At 34.8% G+C, this 20,320-nt stretch overlaps 1 protein-coding gene across 1 annotated transcript; it reads left to right on the forward strand.

Annotated features, from left to right (window-relative positions):
• The first annotated feature begins 462 nt into the window (after positions 1–462).
• Positions 463–19,553, forward strand: LOC149803434 (protein PERCC1-like). The gene is made up of 2 exons (XM_089953139.1): positions 463–736; positions 16,274–19,553. Exon 2 carries the CDS (start codon positions 16,383–16,385, stop codon positions 17,331–17,333), a length of 951 nt encoding a protein of 316 aa, XP_089809265.1. The 5' UTR covers positions 463–736; positions 16,274–16,382; the 3' UTR covers positions 17,334–19,553.
• The last annotated feature ends 767 nt before the right edge of the window (positions 19,554–20,320 follow it).

The following is a 20,320-nucleotide window of genomic DNA, read 5'->3' on the forward strand; positions in this document are numbered from 1 at the left end:
CCCCTGACATGATCGAAAATTGATCAGCTTACTTTCGGAACTATTGTATCTCAGGGATTGGCAATACGGACCGCTAGCTTGACACCAGCATGTATTTACATAGTACAATGAAAGGAAATATTATTTTTCATTATCTCATAAATATTCTCCCACGGCGAGTTTGGTTTCCCCTCAGCTTTACTCAGTTCCATATTGTCCCACAAACACTGGTCAATCTACGGAGATTATGTTGTCAGAACTTATCAGTTGTTCAATCCCAGTAATGGAAAAGATTAAAGTAAATCTCGTAGGGACCATTTTGTATTTGCTTCGTTTGATAGACAGGGTTTACGCTATTACCTGTGCATGAATCTGTAATCTACATTTTCGGAGAGATTTCATTGGTCGATGCCTTAAGTCGTCCCGCCCTCTTACAGGTATTGAGGCAGTAAAATGTAATATCGGCCTTTCACTGATAAAACACTCAATCTAAACATACAAATGGTTTTACACTTGTTCAAATAGGTCGTGATGAAACCAATATTTAAATACGACTTCTAGTCAGGGGTAGTGCATTTGTTTAGGTTCTTGCCCGTTGATTCGACTGATTCACTGGGTTTTAGTAAATATTGCCGGATTATCTCAGCAGCCGGAAACACAATCAGCACCAACAGGCGGCCTAAGGATGTAAAACATAATCGTCTCACTGCTGATCCAGCAGGTTTCCTCAGACAGAGATCTACCATTAGTTTTTAACGTAAGTACAATCAAACTACACACCTTCGCCATTCATGTTATCTTTGATTTATTAAACCTTTATTGCATACAACGACCAGGTATAAGATACATGTAAGGTTTGTTTTTCTAAGCCATATCTTGTTTTATCTTTTCCCGTGGAGTAGATAAACGGAGCTACTCGAGACCTCTGGTATTCACCATCTTTAACTCCTATTTGACTTCACTGTGGGAACTGTTGAGTGAATATTAAGACGTAATGACAAGCATAAACTTCTCTCAGGGGATGACTGGCTTAGAGCTTTTTCGTTCAAAAATAGCACATCATGGAGATAGAATGTAACCTTCCGGACGCACCTGTTTCGCACGTGCTAAGATAAAGCAGTAGAGACGTTCATGTCAACACCTACAAATGTATGTACCGTGTGTGGCATCGGCGATATCTCTGGTCAGCCTGGAAACATTATGTCTGATCTCTGATTTCCTCTCCTCTCAATGACTTAGCACACCAGGCAATATTGATTCCTAGTGGCTGTTTTGATTTTGGTGTGTCATTGATTGCGGTTTCATACATATACACCTATAAGTTACGTTATGTAGTGCATCACTGTCGACTCCATAAGTTGTATTATGTATCTAATTGTTCATGTCTACATGTTATGCAAATGGTGGTGTTATCTAACGTATGCATTGATGTATATACTGTGCAGATATAGTTTACTGGATGCATGCATGCTCTTAAGACACTACTACACACGTCAATACACGTCCCAACAAAAACAGATTCTCCAGTCTTTATTTGGGAAAGCGTCCGAAAATTGTGGCGCTACCTTTGGGAAATACAAAATATAGATTACATTTATTAAAACTTTGTGTATTCAGTTATATAAATTACATAGGCAATATTTCAGAGTTCTCATATCTGACTAGAGTTCTTGATATAATAAGTTAATATATAGGGTGGAGTTAGCGCCAAAATGACGCATTAGAGAGATCAATTTTCGCCATTCATTATCCATAGAACAAATAGAACGAGCCTTTTCATTAGTTTATGACGTAATTATGTATTATTTATTCATTCAGGGATTACAAACGGGACTTGTAATTGAATTTCTGCATTATTTAATGGTGTTCTTCGAGCACCTTTAAATTTCTAATCTCTACGACTTCTTACCGTTAAGTGCCCAGAGACCTTAATGTGTTTACTTATCCAAAAAGAACCCCTCTCTTTTATCGTAGTCTTTTCGCTTTCAACCAGGAAACCGTTTAGTACTTTGAGCGTTTACTAACTTTTACACTAAAGGACCGGTTGGTGTCCACTTGGATTTGCATTGTACCGCTTGTTTGAATCAGCACTTGTTATTTGTTTGAGTGTCTGTATAAATGATTAGTATATTTGATCTTTGGACTAGCGGTATTTTAATAAACAAAAGGCATAGTTTTTCTTGGTTTGGATAGTGCACTTTGTACAATCTTGCTGCCATTGAAAAGAAGTATAAATGCAACAAGTTTGTCTTTTACTTAAAATGGCTTGTGAATTGAAGCTGTTTTGTTCTCTTTGAAAGAAGCAATATATGATATAATAAGGAAAATCAAATAAAAGTTTCATCTTAAAAGGAGTGATGTAATTGTGCTGTGATAGGTTTCGAATGTATGCCTTGTTAACTGTTTTGTTATGTAAATCACGAGTGTCTCATTTATTTCCAAGACTAAATAGTGTTCACCGAATCCATTAGGACAAAGTGATGTGGACTATAATCTGTCATGTAACACTGATTGTTATAAATACTTCTATTTTATTTGAAATATATCTTTTTGGTGAAAAAAGTTTAAAGTAAAGAAAATAATCAAGAAATTAAGAGTAATGTATATAATGAAAACGTAATAGCACTTGGTGTTTATTTTAATCCATTACTATTTTTCTCTGTCTGCCTTCGGTAAAGATTAGGGCGATTTTTTTAAATCAATGATTCAATTGTTGATAGAATCAAGAAAACAGCAAGTCATCGATCAAAGCCAAAATGCCATTTATATTCACACAAAAATTATATTGCTTCCTTCAAGTGGTTTATAATTTTCAGTCTATCGCTTCTTCCCTCCAAAACCACTTTTCGCACGTTCAGTAAATTTCGGGAAATTATTTACAATATATCTTTTTGGTGAAAATTTCTAAGTACAACTCTGTACATTTCACAGCATTAGTAGCACCTAACGGTGACGTTGGCATAACATTCTTCTCCCTTAGTATCAAAACGTATTTTTTTTTCCTGTAGTAGTTTTCTTCCTCTAAACCAACCTTCATTTTGATGTTTATTGTTTTATTTAGTAGCTATGGAGCTCATGAGTCGAAATATCTCCCTGCCACTCATCAGATCAGGCAGTTTTTGGCAAACTAGGAGAACAAACTATTGTGTGAAGCCTAGAGACCGTTAACACTGAGTTGCACGATAATGGCGACCGTATCGGAACTGTCAAATATAGGAAAGTTGTTTCTTGGTTTTGTATGCTTACTATCAACTACCAATATCCCTATCTGTTAAACACTTTAAACGCAATCAAGGTTACAGTGGCAGATACACTCTCAGAAAGAGCATGTGTAACGGCGATTTGCTACAACGCTTGACATTGTCCCTATCACAGTTGCTTGGAATTGATGTTGTCATGCGGGGATTTATTTGCTCTTACTTTAACATTTGAAATTAGATTTGCTTAAACCGAAAATAGTGTACTAACCCTTGCTAAATGTACTTTGGATATACCAGCTTTTTGAACGGGATTATTTTTCTCTAGATTTCAATTAGGTAATAGGTTTAACCATTCATGATGGAATAAGTTCTTGTTAACGGTGGTATAATGAAGCCTTAGTGATAGGTTTCACCATTCATGTGATACCATTTTATCTATCTTGTTATTTACGATATTTTAACACCGTAGTAATGATGACAAGAGAGAGAGAGAGAGAGAGAGAGAGAGAGCACTTACCAATTATCCAATACACATTGAATACAGTGAAACGCCATTTAGAGCTGTAATGTTCGGCAAGGAAAGGCCATTTACGTATTTTATTCAACAAGATGCTCGCATAATAATGATGCTTGTTTTGATCTTTGTATATCATTGATAATAACTATTAGGCAATAACTAGCTTTCTATAGTCATCAATGAGGGCAAAGTCTATTTGAAGTTTCAGTCGTTTGTAATAGGCTGGAAGAGTATATGTAATAATAAATCTTTAAAATCCTACTTAAATTGCCTATGAGAGCACGAGGAAAATGACCAGAGCTGTCCACTTGTGTGCTGGACACACTCTAAGTCTTTAGTTACTTTTATTCTAAACAGTGATTCGATAAAACGGTCTTCTTCCTCTTAGTAATCATATAATGTCGAACTAAATCCATGGTAAAAATGTTCTGTTGTTTGTGAGGTTAATGAACCTCTTCCTACAAAATGTCTTAATAAGCATTTTCTAAGGAGATTAAAAACATATCGATAAACGTTGAGAACACCTTTGTATTAATTATTTCATTTCCATGGGTATTCTAATAGTTTCTGGTTCTTTATATTTTATTCTCTCATATTCTTGTTGTTCGTCTTCAGTTCGGGTCATTTTTAGATAAATTAACATTTATTAGGTGCTCGCTTTTCTGTATGTTTAATGCATAGCAAACATCAGCGAACCAGCCCATTTCTGCTTTCTCTAGGTACGTATCCCTTCTTTGAAGGGAGCTACGGAAGGTCAGGACTCCTAATTAAGTAATGTGCGTTTGTTACACACCCAGGCCAGCCAGGGTCCGCCGCCCCTTAATGTCTATGGGAAAGGCACTTAGCTCCCATTTTCTATCTATGGTACAGACAACAATATGCTCAAAGTGCGAAGAAAGTCAACCAACGAACCAATTATCCATTAGACATATTCAAGAGCCTGGCACCATAGTTGTGTATAAACTCGCCATGCAGACAAAGATGTTTAGAAACTGCTGGGTATCTGTATGGTGACCTACCTGAATGTGTGTCACTGTTAGGGTCTTTTTACACTGGGAATCTTATTTTCCACCCAGGAAGTGCACAGTATGTGCAATTCTTCCTTCAGGTTCTTGAAATTATCTATATGGATGGTAATGACAGTGCATGTAAGAATGTGAGATCCGGTAACAACTTACGGGTTTCTAAGCTACGACTCCAGGGAGACCTTCTAATAAGAGTTTAATGGGTTATAATGGCCTATTCGTTCTGTAATTTGAGTGATATGTATAGAAAGATCGGATGAACAACAATAATTCCTCATCTGAGCAATATCGAAAGAATTTAAATTGATGTCTTCAGTTGTGAAAAAGACACTTTGTAAACATTATTGCAAATCCGCTATTCATGGTAGTAATCGCTATGATATGGAAATCATGGTAAAACACAGGAAAATCTTACTTCCATGGGTGTTATTTATTGCTATGATATAGTTTCTAAGCACCGTTGGAGCATTTGCCTAAAAAATTGTAACGAGGGTTTAAACGTAACAGCACGTGCATGGTCTCTAATTCAGCTCCCGCTATCTTTTGGAAGTTAAGAATTCGTTTCGATCCTTTTGTGATTCTGTTTGCTTACATATCTTAAATACTAATACTGTAATTATCACCTCATAAATTCAAACACGAGACAGTTTTTTCTTTTTACATTAAATCTCACGTAATTGGTTTATACTCTGAAAGAAACAATCTAGTGCACTAACAGGGACACAATATATTATAGTTTGAATAACTGTATTGAATTAGACAAAGATGCAGTATTGTCCCTTTGCATCAAATAAACAAAATATTAAACTAAGGAAAACGCTTTTTTTGAATGAAAAATGTTATACAGGATTTCGAAAGGATTATGTCACAGTCAGCTAATCTGTTCCACGAATACTACAAGTTAACTGCAATTTCTCAAAAGAAACTTACGCATTAATATTTAATGTATGAGATAGTTTATACATAATAGAAAAGGTACTAGAGACGATCGTTATGAAAATCAACAGCTCCCATTTAAATAACTGGGTGAGACTCAGACTACTGGGAAGAATCCCTGATCCTGGATTCTAATCACAACCTCCATTCCTCTATTAAAGTATATTACCTGCATATCATAAGTAATGGTTCTATGTTCATTTTCTAGACGCCTTAAACAATTTTTTTAATTCTGAAATATAAACAGGAGCACGTGTCACATTCGCACCAACTTTAACGAAAGGGAAATTCATGCTTTGACCAAGAGGGATACATGTTGACCCAATTACGATTAACTCTATACGGACCTAAGTTGCTTTACAATATTTTTTGACTTTGATAAAATAAATGTTCGATAATGTCGTCTGTCAAATAAAATACACGATAACACCTTTTTGTCAGCGCATTTGCAAGACACTTCCAGGACTAATGTCTAAATCATGGGACTTTTATTGGCCAGCTTAAGTGTTAAACTGTAAGTCTTAAAGATTTTTGTAAGAGCCGCATTAGGCAGGTCTTAGGTCCTGTCAAGACAAGATTGCTTTACAATATCTGGTCTATTTCGGGTTACTATGCTACTAAAAACTAGTGTCTGTTCCATCTTTGCACGCGTATAATGAAAGACAATCTTTATTTATCCATATTTGTCTTTTAAGTAACAATCATGGGACTTGTTATAAAACCTTAGCCTCGATCTTTCGAATTATAAAAAATAGAACTCATGAACCGCTCTTGAATATATTCAAACAAAATTAAGAGCCCATCTGAAATGATCTGAATTCAGCAAACTGCTAAATTTGGTAAGTTCTACTTTACTTTATTGAACATGTCAAACAGAAATGTCAGCAAGTTGACAAAGTTTTCTGCAGTCCAGAGCAAGAGTCTGTTTTTAGTTTTCTTCAACTATTTATGTCATCTTTTTCCTTTAATATTCTGAACACAAGTGTGGGTGAGATGGAGAGTACATTTTAATTTTGAAATTTTTTTAACGCATATTTATATATTTCGTAAGCTATCTTAAATAAAGACGATATCGTAATGATGTTTGTGCACTATAAAACCCGTTCTGGTACCAAAACATTCGTTTCCCTTCATCTTGATTAACTCCAAAGAATGAAAACGTTGAAATGTTTGAACCAAATTAGTTGTAATCATACCATAAGATGACGCTGGGCTGCTATTGCTGAAAGAAATAATGATTCTGTTGGCGTGACCAGTATTTCCCTCTAGACTAGCCGTTTAATATCGGTTTAGTTTTCTTAATTCTTGGCCCGTATTATTTAAGTCTCATATTATAGCTTTATCGTTATGATTTTTCGGTTTTGCAGCAAAAGAATATGAATAGGTTTCCCCTCGCACTAATTACATCCATATTTAAAATATACTTTTATGTAAAGTATGTTGACATTGAAATATATATATTGAAGATTAAAACTTCAGCCACAGAAATGTAAAGGAAAAAGTTACACGAAAATTTTTGATGAGGATAAAGCTATCTAGATACACTTACAAAGAGTCTAGTAATGTAAAAAAGATAAAAAGACAGATGTTCCAATTCCGTAAAATATATGAAATAAACGGTAAAGGTAAAAATATACAAAGTATTTAAAATATACGAGCAAAACCTGTGAAACAAACCGACTCATTCAAAAAGTTTAGGTTATCTATGGTGGTATAATATAAAAAAGCTTCTTCAGTAAGTTCACACAAAGTACCCTAAACTATTGTTAGCAAACAAAACCGTAAGTAATATTGGGTCGATGTGGATACACTCAACAAGTAATATTGGGTCGATGTGGATACACTCAACAAGTAATATTGGGTCGATGTGGATACACTCAACAAGAACGTGTTCCACTGTCAGTATACACTGGCATGATACGTACTTTGATCGATGTTTTTTTTCCCTCATCAAGTTTCATGTATGTGTGTCATACACGAATATCACTCTGGAAGTATATCATGTATGTGTGACCAATATGGTTATCCATGAGGAAGTATATCATGTATGTGTGTCAAGTATAGTTATCCCTGAGGAAGCATATCATGTATGTGAGTCAAGTATAGTTATCCCTGAGGAAGTATATAATGTATGTGTCCAGTATGGTTATCCCTCAGGAAGTATATCATGTATGTGTGTCCAATACGGTTATCCCTCATTAAGTATATCATGTATGTGTGTCTAATCTGTTTATCCCTCAGGAAGTATATAATGTATATGTATCCAGTATAGTTATCCCTGAGGAAGTATATAATGTATGTGTCCAATATGGTTATCCCTCAGGAAGTACATCATGTATGTGTGTCCAATATGGTTATATCTAAAAAAAATATCATGTATGTGTGTCCAATCTGGTTATCTCTCATTAAGTATATCATGTATGTGTGCCCAATACAGTTATCCCTCAGGAAGTATATCATGTATGTGTGTCCAATATGGTTATATCTCAAAAATATATCATGTATGTGTGTCCAATCTGGTTATCTCTCAGGAAGTATATCATGAATGTGTGCCCAATACGGTTATCCCTCAGGAAGTATATCATGTATGTGTGTCTAATCTGGTTATCCCTCAGGAAGTATGTCATGTATATGTGTCCAGTATAGTTATCCCTCATTAAGTATATCATTTATGTGTGTCCAATATGGTTATCTCTTAGGAAGTATATTATGTATGTGTGTCCAATATGGTTATCCCTCAATAAGTATATCATGTATGTGTGTCCAATATGTTCATCCCTCAGGAAGTATATCATCTATATATGTCCAACACGGTTATTCCTCAGGAGGTATATTATGTATGTGCGTTCAATATGGTTATCCCTGAGGAAGTCTAATATGTATGTGTGTCCAATATGGTTATCCCTCAGGCAATATATCATGTATGCGTGTCCAATATGCTAAAGGCACAATGCCTCCTTATCTCAGTATTTTAATTATACCTGTATAAACTGAAGTGTCAATATATGAGCTACGTGTCTAGACTGAAGAGTAAATATATGACATTATGTAATATTTTGTAGATGTAAAATGTAGTTGGTTATGTACGTGTTATAATTATTTACTACATATAAGGGTAGAAACTGTATTATTTTTCTCCTACTTAAAGATCAATGCGAAGAACATTAATCGAATTTTATTTTTTATTCAAACCAGACAAGTTTCATATTTTTGACAAAAATAGCTTACAAAATTTTTCAACACTTTGTATGGCCTTCCAAGAAATAAAATCACAATGCATGATGTATCTAATAAAATTTATACTTGCAAGCATGTTAATTACATTCTTTACCTTACTTTTACCTTTCGTGTCTAATTTCCATATAATTAGACTTCAAACGCGCATTTCGTAATGTTTTGTATATCGAATGGGAACTACTCCAAAATTATTTTGTAGCCAACAAATAAAATCCTTATTTCCTTATTAGACTCACCCCAGTAATTAGCTTGTATCATCTTAATTAAAGATCTTTCCGTAACATATTATATTTGTTGTACAACTGATGGAAGATATCGATTTAAAGAGACTCCTCCTTTGAGGGTTATTTAATTTCTTTTGGAATGTTTGGGCAAAGAACGTAGATAAGTTTTTGTTTACAGCTCTAATGAAACAACTTATACGCAAGTATCTGAAAGACATGCAATATTGAAGTGCTTTTTATACAAATCTCTGCTTAAAAAGCTGCTACTGACATTAGGTTGTCGACTTCCCCCAGGACTCACATCCTTGTACGATACGTCACATGGCTGATTGTTTTCCTTCGAACGTTTGTAATTTATTGACCTATTTAGACTTGTCGTTTCCCTTGCAAGCCAACTATATTTTCATATAAATTCTGCAGCTTCTTAGTTTTATATTTCTGACCTAAGTCTGTCATTTTGTCTAAACCTGATGTTATTTAATGGATGATTTTGTATTGACTAATTATGAGTCAATGATGCAAATATATACAAATAGCACTTTTAGAAATTTACACGTTACTATAGAATATGTAACTTATCTGGAGAGGCTTCGTATAATTATACTGGTATTTTATGACCGTTTTATATGTTGAGGTAAAAGCGTACTTCCTTACCGGGCGGAGCTGCCGTAGCTAAGTTGTAAAGCGTTGGACTCATATCCATTATGTAAGGATTCCGGGTTCGATACTCGACCAGGCCAGCCCAGGCCGCCTGTCAAGATGTGTCTTTCTGAAAGGCACTTAGCCCCCGTTTCCTCGGCGTGCTGTATATAATAACTGAGTGTTTTAAACTTCCTTATTGGTCTATTATTTGGACTGTATTTATTTTGCACCTTGATGCAAGGCAGTAATGATATAATAGCAGAATATTGTACGCATCGCAGACGAAGTTACAAAAAATGCGGTCTCCATTGTGTGTCCTTTTATTTGCAGCTCCAATTTCGAATCTGGCTGTACCTTAAGAACATGCAATCTATGAGAATTCTGTGGACTGCTTGTATTCCATCATTTCTAGCAGCACTATTAATAACGCAAGTTCCCAAACCCTTCTCTGTAATAATTAAATAAATTTAAGATTAAGTTTTCGAATTTCAAATGTTGATTAGATAATTGCAATCAAAGTGCAGTTTTGCGACTCAACTGTGTTCCAAAAAAGTACTTCATTTTACATGGGTACATGTAGCCAAGAACCACTTGGCTTCTCAAAATTTTTCAGGATTATAAGTTTGTGAATAAGATGTTCATTCAAAGATTTATCTTCTTTTTCTGTTGCTATGACTACACTCAGATCTCTCATATAAAGATTTGTCAGACGAGCCCCTGTAATGGAATAGAACTAAATACTACCGATTTTATGTCAGCACAATCGATGGAGTGGAGTTATTTCTTCAAAAAGAAATCAATTTCTTGATATCGACTATAACGATCTCTGATTACCTCCCTTTTTAGGGCCCTGTTGCACTGTGCATGGTATTTAGCTATACACTTTATAGTCATATAGGAAACAAACAAAAAAACAACAAAAAAAAACAACATATTTCGTATGCAGCAGGAGTTCTGAAAGAAACTTTTTTAAACTTATTTGTGGAAAATTTTATAAATCTTTTTTATTACTGCTGGTTCCCATTGGAAACAAATCTCTCGGTATCTTCAAAACAGTGGAAATAAAAGCACTTGTCTTGTAAGCTTCCTTTTCCAGGAAGCTTACAAGACAAGTGCTTTTATATATGAATATTTATTATTAAGAATTTGAAATTGGTTTTAGGTCATATGTAGCTAAATAGTATTTGAGCAATAGGATCAAACTGCGTGTGCGAATATTAAATGCCCTATGTTTAACAGAATGAATGTCGCTCATTAGCTAAAATTAATACCGAAATTTAAAATGCGATTTTTCTTTTGTGAAGAAACCTCCATATGAGTAAACTGCACTCAGAAGCTTTCAAACTAACATGATTTTCATTTCATCCTTGTCGTCATGCAGGTTTTCTAGGATGTGAATTAGGAGAATTCTCAGAGCCGGATTTCATAGTAGCACCTGCTATATAAACGCACAGCATTTCGTTTTCATGAATTTAGTGTTTGCTTAGATAGTAAATAGCATTTAAGTGTGTTCTTCTGGTATTACGGCAAAAGTATAGTAATTTTGTATAGGTAAAGCATTAACGTCGAGGTCTATGGGAAATGAAATACTTGTATGTACATATGAACAAAAAAAGATCAATAAATTAATTCTTGACAAGACTGCTTACATTAGATGATACATGTGCCAGAGAAAAGTGTTATTTAAATTGTATGCTATTTCGATCTGTTGTTAGGCAATCAATGTCATTTGTAGTCGATTGGATGGCCGATGGTCCTACCATAATTTCAGTTTGCTTTTTTTTTAAAAACCCACCACCTCATATCTTTCAGTCAATTCATTTTAAAATCTGCTGAATCAGAGTGGGCAGGCGATTCTAGATGTTCGTTACGATTTTGAGTAGGCGGTATACCGATCTATGGCAGCACATCAATTGTTCCTAAAGACTGGTATCCAAGGTTTACTAAATTAAATGCCCCTCACTGCGATTTACAATAGACTGGTTCTAGTTGCCACAACATACAGAACAAGAAGAGACATAAACAGATGCCAAAATTTGGGTGACATAAATAAATTTTCGTGATAAATGGAATGAGAAAAATCTTAATCAAAAGCCAAATTTTAAAATAGTGTTACTCGTCTCATTTTGACGGCTTATTTGTAGTAACGTGTAAAAGACTATCAGAATATTTTGATCAATCCAGGGGCACATCAATTTCACTGCGCAATAGAAATGACTTGTCATTGATTGTCAGTTGGAATCAGGCAATAATCCCAAAAAGTTGAGAGCCATTCAAGTGTCAAGCGATAACACGGATTGAACGGCCAGGAAAAAAGCCTCATATCTTCCTAGATTGGTACGCTGAATTAATCATAATGTGAGAAGTATACCTAACTATAGACGTTGTAATTTCTTTTTTCAGTCAGTTTTTCTGTTATTGAAATAGTTAAGCGTACAACAGAACACAGATATCAGACAGTTATGCAAATCAAACAGGTCATGAACTTTAGAAAGGTAATGTTTCCATGATACGATACTAGCTACAATTTGTGTCGGCCATCTTTGATTCTGAACATTTTATACATATGCGACATAGATAATGTGAAATTTGTTTATTAAATGCATTTTATTCCTTTCATGGTTTTAATAATAATAATAATAATAATGATAATAATAATAATAATAATAATAATAATAATACTAATAACAATGACAGTTTTCAAGTAGCAGTCAAGACATCAACGAAATAAATATTTTTCTTTCCCGTTTAAATTAACAAAATATGGAAATCAAAATTCGAGGCTACCGGGATCACCTTCTTTGGCTAATTGACAAAGTTTAATTTTCCTAATGATCTTTCTCCTTGACAATAGTAAATTAAAGAATTTAAAAGACAGTGCATTTATGTGGTACGTAAGTTTGGCTATAGCCAAAGCAATCTTTTAGTAAAAGGTCATTTAGGTTTGCTCTCTATTCAGATATTGTCATAGATAATTAATGCTTTATTTTAATATTGTATTTAATTTTGCAAAAATGTCGTCTTGAAAACTGAAAATATATGTTATCATGCTTTGTACAGTTTAATATATATATATATATATATATATATATATATATATATATATATATATATATATATCTAGTCATGATAATTCTTTATAATCACTCTCGGAGAGGAGAGAACCGTGAACAACACATAATGAAACTACAGAATACAAGCAAAGGAAAACTACGTTTTATAATTGGCAGTTCAGTTCTCGTTTAAGTTAATGAACAGTTTATTTTATCCTTTCTATTTTCTTTAGAGAGTTTGGATTTTACAACACCATCTGAAGATTTGTTGGGCCTGTATGCTTCATTCATACATATGAAGAGATCTGTCATTCTCACATTTTTAGAGATTCTCCTGTATTATTGTGGCAATATATTGCCATTTATGGGGAATTTAGAACTTAAATATTACGTTCCAGTTGTTCGATTTTACTTGATAATGAATGCATGGTGACTAATTTCACTACAAATAAGTATAAAATCATATATATATATATATATATATATATATATATATATATATATATATATATATATATATATATATATATATATATATATATATATATATATATCCTTTACAAGGAGCACGGCTGATTGAATATGTATTTGGTGGGCAGATATAGCCATGCGACGTTCTCACCCTTCATAGTGAACTCTATCACGATGCTATCGCATGATGACAAGTTTATCATCTTATCAAACGCAGAACACGAACCCGCTTAGGGGCCATGCAAAATGATAGTACCCGGCTCAATTAATCAATTCAAAAAGCTTGTTTTGGTGTCAGGTTGTACTGTTTTTCCCTCATTGATTTTTTATGCAGGTGTCTTTCGTGACTTGAGTTTGCTGTCACGCCCAGTTATTCATGAAAGTTTGCACGAATGTTTATGTTACACATTTTCGAATGTTTGCGGCAATGAAAGCACCAATTACTTGTATATTAAATTCAAATGTTTAATTTTAAAATCAGAATAGATTTTGTGCGTGATTCAAATTCGTAATATGAAAAGAAAAAGAAAGTTGTTGTAGTGTTTAACGCCATTTTTCAGCACAAGATAGGCTATACATGGCGGCCAGTATAACTGGTGGAGGAAGAACCATGGAAAACCCCGGGAAGAAACACCGACCCACGAGAAGCTACTGGCAGGCTTTCTCACATACCCACGCTAGCCGGGCCTGAGACTCGAACCCACACAGAGGTGAGATGGCAGTGATCCTAACGGTGAGCGCTTTAGACCACTCGGCCACTCGGGGCCCCTGAAAAAGAAAAAAACTCCACAAGTTACTAGAATTGTTATATGCCCATTTATTTTATGATATTGATTATGATATGTTAACCTGCTATATGGTAATGGTCCCTCAACATCCTGTTGTTCGCAATAATGTGAACCGCTCCGGTGGCCTATTGGTTAGAATGTTTGCCTCAGATGCGAGAGGTCGCCGGTTCGAACCCCGGCCGAGTCATATCAAAGACTTCTAAAAATGGTAATAACAGCTACCTCGCTCCTCGCTCGGCATGCAGAGGTTAGAATTAGGACTGGTCGGCCTGGTGTCAGGATAATGTGACTGGGTGGGACATCATTCTATCTGCGGCACGATGATCTAGTGCTAGACATCACTATAAACTGCCAAACTGCAGATATCGTAGCAATATGACTGAAAAATTGTAAAAGCTACGTTAAAAATCAGACACACACACACAATAATGCAATAATGTGCGTTCATCATATGTTTAAAAGAGGGTTATTCTTCAGATTAATTTCTTTTAGTGATTATGTGTTTCAATCTCTTTTGTTTAACAAAATTACATGTGTGTTTTCTCTGTTTTAAATGGTCTTTATGTCAATAACATTTTGCATTGGGCTTTTAAAATCCCACTTTGTAGCAACCGTACATTAAGACTAAAATTTATATTTTACAAAAGTCATCTGCACATTGCAAATTTAACTATTAGTTTACAGTCAGAAGTTCTTCCTAGAGTACATAAACTGAAGACGACACTATATTTTACGGGTTGTATTATACAAAACAACATTGAGGGTAAAATGATCATCCCCAAACCAGTTTCAAGAGGAAGAACAAAATGTACACACCATTTATAACTGTCAGTAATAGCGGAATACAACACCTTTCCCAGCCAATTTCAACTAAAGTGATGTAGTATTTACAATCGGTCGTTGACTAACTTAACAGAAAACCTGAAAAAGGATTAGAAGTTCTTGATTATTCATTACCAATTCTTATTCTATGCTTGAAAGTTATTTTTGCCAGTTTAAGATGGTTCACATTAAATTAAGGTTTTTGATATTCTTTGAGATATTAAACTTATATTATTATATATTCTCTTGCAATACTGCTTGCGTTATAATAATAATAATAATAATAATAATAATAATAATAATAATATATTGTTGTTGTTCTGACCACTCCGGGCCCCGAGTGGCCGAGTGGTCTAAAGCGCTCTCCTTTATTGATTACTGCCATCTCACCTCTGTCTGCGTGGGTTCGAGTCTCGGATTCAGCCAATGTGGGTATGTGAGAAAGCTTGCCAGTAGCTTCTCGTGGGTCGGTGGTTCTTTCCGGGGTTTTCCTGGGTTCTTCCTCCACCATTAATACTGACCGCCATGTATAGTCTATCCGGTGGCCTTGTGGTTAGAGCGTCCGCCTCGGAAGCTGGTGGTCGTGGGTTCGAAGACTGAACGAGTCATACTAAAGACTTACAACAATGGTTCTAACAGCTGCCTCTCGCTTGGTGCTCAGCATTAAGAGGTTAGTGTTAGGACTGGTCGGCCTGGTGTCAGGATAATGTGACTGGGTGGGACATCATGCTACATGTCTTCGACATGATGCCCCAGTGCTAAACATCAATATAAACTGCCACACTGCAGACATAGTAGTGATATGACTGAAAAATTGTTAAAGCTACGTTAAAAATCCTAAACAGACAAACACTTGTTGTGTGGTGGTGGTGGTTGATTGTGCTTTTAGCGACGTTGCTGAAGTTGTACCTACTTTTACTTGGTATTGGCGTTACTCTCCACTTTAAATTTATATTATTATAGGTATAATTTCAAACGTTCTATTTAAACAAACAATTTGTTGAAAAGTGTTCATTAATTTATTTATTCATTTAATCCTAATTATTTATTCACAAGTTTCCAAAATATGAAAAATCTTCAAGTGCATAGAATCATTATAAACACGACCATTACGTACAACAGTACACTTCATTAGACATTATGTAGCAGTGATAAAATTATTACATTATTGTGTTATAGTGTTTTGGAATCAAACTATACTGCATTTTTTAAAAATGAAATAATAGTCGTGATCTACTGCCAGATGATATAATCACAGCGTAGGCTAAATAGGAAATGACTGGGTCGATTATCACACAGAATATGTGTCCAATCAAACGTAATATAATTCTTCGAGTCTATTTCTCACATATATATTTTGCTACGTATACTTATTTCAGATGGCATGTCTTACGGATACACCTCCCGAATAAGATAAAGAACTGGAATCCTGCGACTACTTAGTAAGGGAGATATTTTTTGAGTTGAACCAACACGTAAACATTCCAGATGATCGAAGTAGTGGGATACTCATCTCTTCACCGACAGTTTGGCAAGATGCACGACAATGACAATATGTCGGCCATCCAAGGCGCTCGCATCTCTTCCATCCAAGGCCAGAACCCCCATATTCATACATCAGTGATCAGGAAAACGTTCGAGCCTTTGGTTAAGCCAGCAGAAGAGGTATTCTCAAGGGCGCAGGAAGAGGAAGAAAAAATGGTCGAGGATGAAGAGGAGGAGGAGGAGGAGGATTTTAGTGATCACGATTCGCATTATTCCCTTGATTTGGAAGATGTTGATATGGAAATGATGAAACCTAAAGCCCCGGATGTTACCAAACAACTTCTGAGCTTTGCTGAGATGGTCAACGCAGATATTCAAAAGTTTTTTGGTCGCAGGAGGGGCGATGAGGACTCATGTGATATATATGAGGATAAATGGACGTCAACTAAGTCTGGACGCGAACTCTACTATGCGGATCTGTTACGTGTTGCTCAGGGAGATAACTTTGAGAAGGGGAAGAAAAACGGATCTCCTTCACGCGACGGACTAGAGTCTATTATCAGCAGCAGATCACAATTTTCAGGTAAAATGGATAAACACTTAGGTCTAGGTCCGTTGAACGAATTATTCGAGTATGGATTACGTCATTATATCAATGATGAGAAACTAAAACCTAAGCATTTGAAACGCTTGAAAATTGACATAAAGAAATATGAAAATATGATTCCCATGCAGAGGAGAAGTTTTCCAGACTCGTTTTGGCATGAACCGGGTGCGAATGGGGACAGTATTAATCGTTCCTCCTTACCCACGGGGTCAGTTCTAAATTCCTCAGGGACCCCAGACTTTGGTGACCTGCTGCAGAGTTGGATAGTTCCTGGAGGGGGAGACGTGGGCGACATGTCCTCCAGCGAAATGAGCATGTCCCCTGAATCGGTCATCGATCATGTATAACAAAATGAACCATTCTCACAACATCTTCATTATCTTACATGAACCATGACATCATTCAATTTTAGAACTTGTTACTTACATATGTTTTTCTTATTCATGGCCTCGCTTGATCTCATTTCATTCGTACATCCCCGGATGAAGCCCAGTTTAAAAAACGCAACCCAATTTTCCCATGAATCACACACAAACCGTAACTTCTTTCCGAAACTTGGGGGGGGGGGTACATTTCTTTGCAATTTTGTGTTTCCTACATGTATCTAGTACATAAACAGAAAAATATGTGCAAAAAAGATAAGTAATGTTCCCAAACCATGTTTATTTTAGTTTTTAATATGGCGCATCGAACATGGTACTTCGTGTTGGTAAGCATTGCATTACGGCAGATCTACGTAAAATAAAAATTCGATCGAAAAGCAAATAGGTCACCAAGCTACTATTGGCGCCACTTGTTATACAAAATGCACCATATCAACTGAAAAATAACACTGATAAACCATTAATAAGCTATATAAGACGAAAGCTGTATATAAGACGAAAGCTGTATATAAGACGAAAGCTGCTGGACGAACTCAATGAAGATGGACCAGTTTATTGGTAAGGATATTTACAATGATTATGGGCCTTAATGGGCAGACAGCGGCAAATCAATTCCCCCTTTTCCGCATTTAAAAATGTACGAAGATTCTTTATCAAAAAAAAAAACTTTCAGACTAATCGCCGTCTTATTGTCACCTTCGGTCATTGTAACACTCCTTTAAGACTGATCTTCGTTTCGTCTTCATATGCGTGCTTTAGAATGGATATTTGTCTTTTAGGATCAGATTTAATGCGGAAAAATATACAATATTTGTTTCTCAATTGATGCTGTCATTTCTGTCCCGAAAAACAAAGACACAAAAAAAACAAAAAAAAAACCAAAAAAAAACCTGCTGATAGCTTTGGGTTGACCCCTGTTGTGAGTGTTCATGGAAACTATAAATAATGTTTGCTGTTCAAAGATCGCATCTTTGTATGAGATAGTAAATGTAGGTGCTGGAATTTATTTATTTATTCTGTATTTCAACAGCTTTTTCTGATTTGGACTATTTTAGGCCTGCACTATGTTTACTTTTAATTTTTTAATGCTGAAACGTAAACCATCTTTCGTATTATCAACGTCCTAGATTTTTACTGGCCATATCTCCTGCATCTAATCCATATTTTTTTTATTTTCTTCTCGTATACTCTGAGCTACGTGTATTCACGTATGTGTAAGCTTATTGTACCCAAAAACATGACGTTAGTAACGATTGTGTCTATCTGAATTTTTGTTGTTGTTTTGTTTGCACGCTAGCTGGCATAACAATATAACTTTCTAAGGTGTAAGCAATTCATCCGATATACTTGAAAAATCTGGTACTGCAATTTATTTTATCTATCTTGGAATGATTGCATTCAATTAATAAACAAACAAACTACTCAAAACGATATAGTTTCTCTTTTTTTATTGACAACAAGAAAATTTCTCAATGTGTTATAAATTTAAAATTGTCATTAATAATAATACTGTTTGTATGAAAAAAAATATTAAACTGGTGGGGGTGCATTTGTAAATGCATTTTGTTTCATCTTGATCTAAAATTACGAATATTTACTAATTAGACAGGTCATTTATTATGAATTTTAATTCGCAATGTAATATAGATTATACTGAATATTCCAAAACATATTATCATTCATGTTTAGTCAATCTAAAAAATAAAGAGCAAAGTCAATTCCATCTAGCGTCAGATTGACTATACTGCACCTATTAAAATAAGCTTTAATTGCATTTAAAGTGATATTTTAGAGTAACTAATTATAATGCCACTTTAAATCCATTGTTATTTTGATTCTCAGAAATGTGATTTCTGCACAACAACAACAATAACAATAATAATACTATGAATAATAATAATGATAATAATTATTATTATTATTAACAGATATCTTCAAAATGCATTAATATTCAGGCTGTCAAAATAGTTCTAACCAGAGTTAAGCACTTATGTGAAAGAGAAGCATTCCGAAATTGTAAAAGTTGGTATTTTTTCCAGGAATAAATTTGAATCGTAAGGTTCTTCTTCTGTTCTTTACCACTGGAGTATATTCGTATTTCTTCCAGGAAAAAGCTTGAGTCGTAAAGTTCTTCATTTGTTCTTTATCATTGTAGAATATTGGAATAAACATATTTGAGATTGACGGTGTTCTGAACATTTTGCGTTTGCTTTCCATTCCAACTGTAAACAATTAAATGCTTCGAGACGAATGCACATATATACATTCTCTCGTAAAACAAATAACCTGCTTACTTTTAGGAGATATAGCTTCCACACAAATTATTACTTGGGTTTCTCATACGTCTACCCGCCACAGGTTAAAATACGATCAATTTACCATTTTCATGCAGCCTCGGAGTAGAAAAACATGATAGTTTGTACATGTCATGCTTGTGTCTGACAGAGTCCAATTTTTAAATAGTGTCGATTTTTTTTTTTTGCACGTTGTTTGAGCATTTCTTGACGTTTCCTCGAAACTTCGAAGTTAGTCCTATGGATCATACCTCGAATGTATGCCGGAAGCTGCCATTTGGACCACCTCGGCTATTTACGAAACAAAGATAGGATGAGAAGTTGGGAAAGCATGGAGCATTTTTATTTTTCTCGTTTCCAACTTTTCGGTTAATTCTACAATAAATTCAGTTTTAGAGATAGCTGAGGTTATCCAAATAGATTGCATTTTCTTTTTCTTTATGTTTTTTTTTTATATAGAAATATCAGTTGAACAAAATGTATGCGTTTTTCTGTCAATTATTACGCTGAATTTATTAAAGGAATATGTGGTCAGCAGAAATAACGAAGGTGGTACGAATTCATGCAGTAACTAGGCCAAACTTTGCTGAATAACAAAACGAAACGGATTATCAGACTTCGCAACTTGTACCGTTTCATTTTTTGACCTTGACTCCG

Source organism: Sinohyriopsis cumingii, chromosome 3, assembly GCF_028554795.1.
Source record: "Sinohyriopsis cumingii isolate HCF-2022 chromosome 3, ASM2855479v2, whole genome shotgun sequence".
In the NCBI taxonomy this organism is placed as follows: Eukaryota; Metazoa; Mollusca; class Bivalvia; order Unionida; family Unionidae; genus Sinohyriopsis; species Sinohyriopsis cumingii.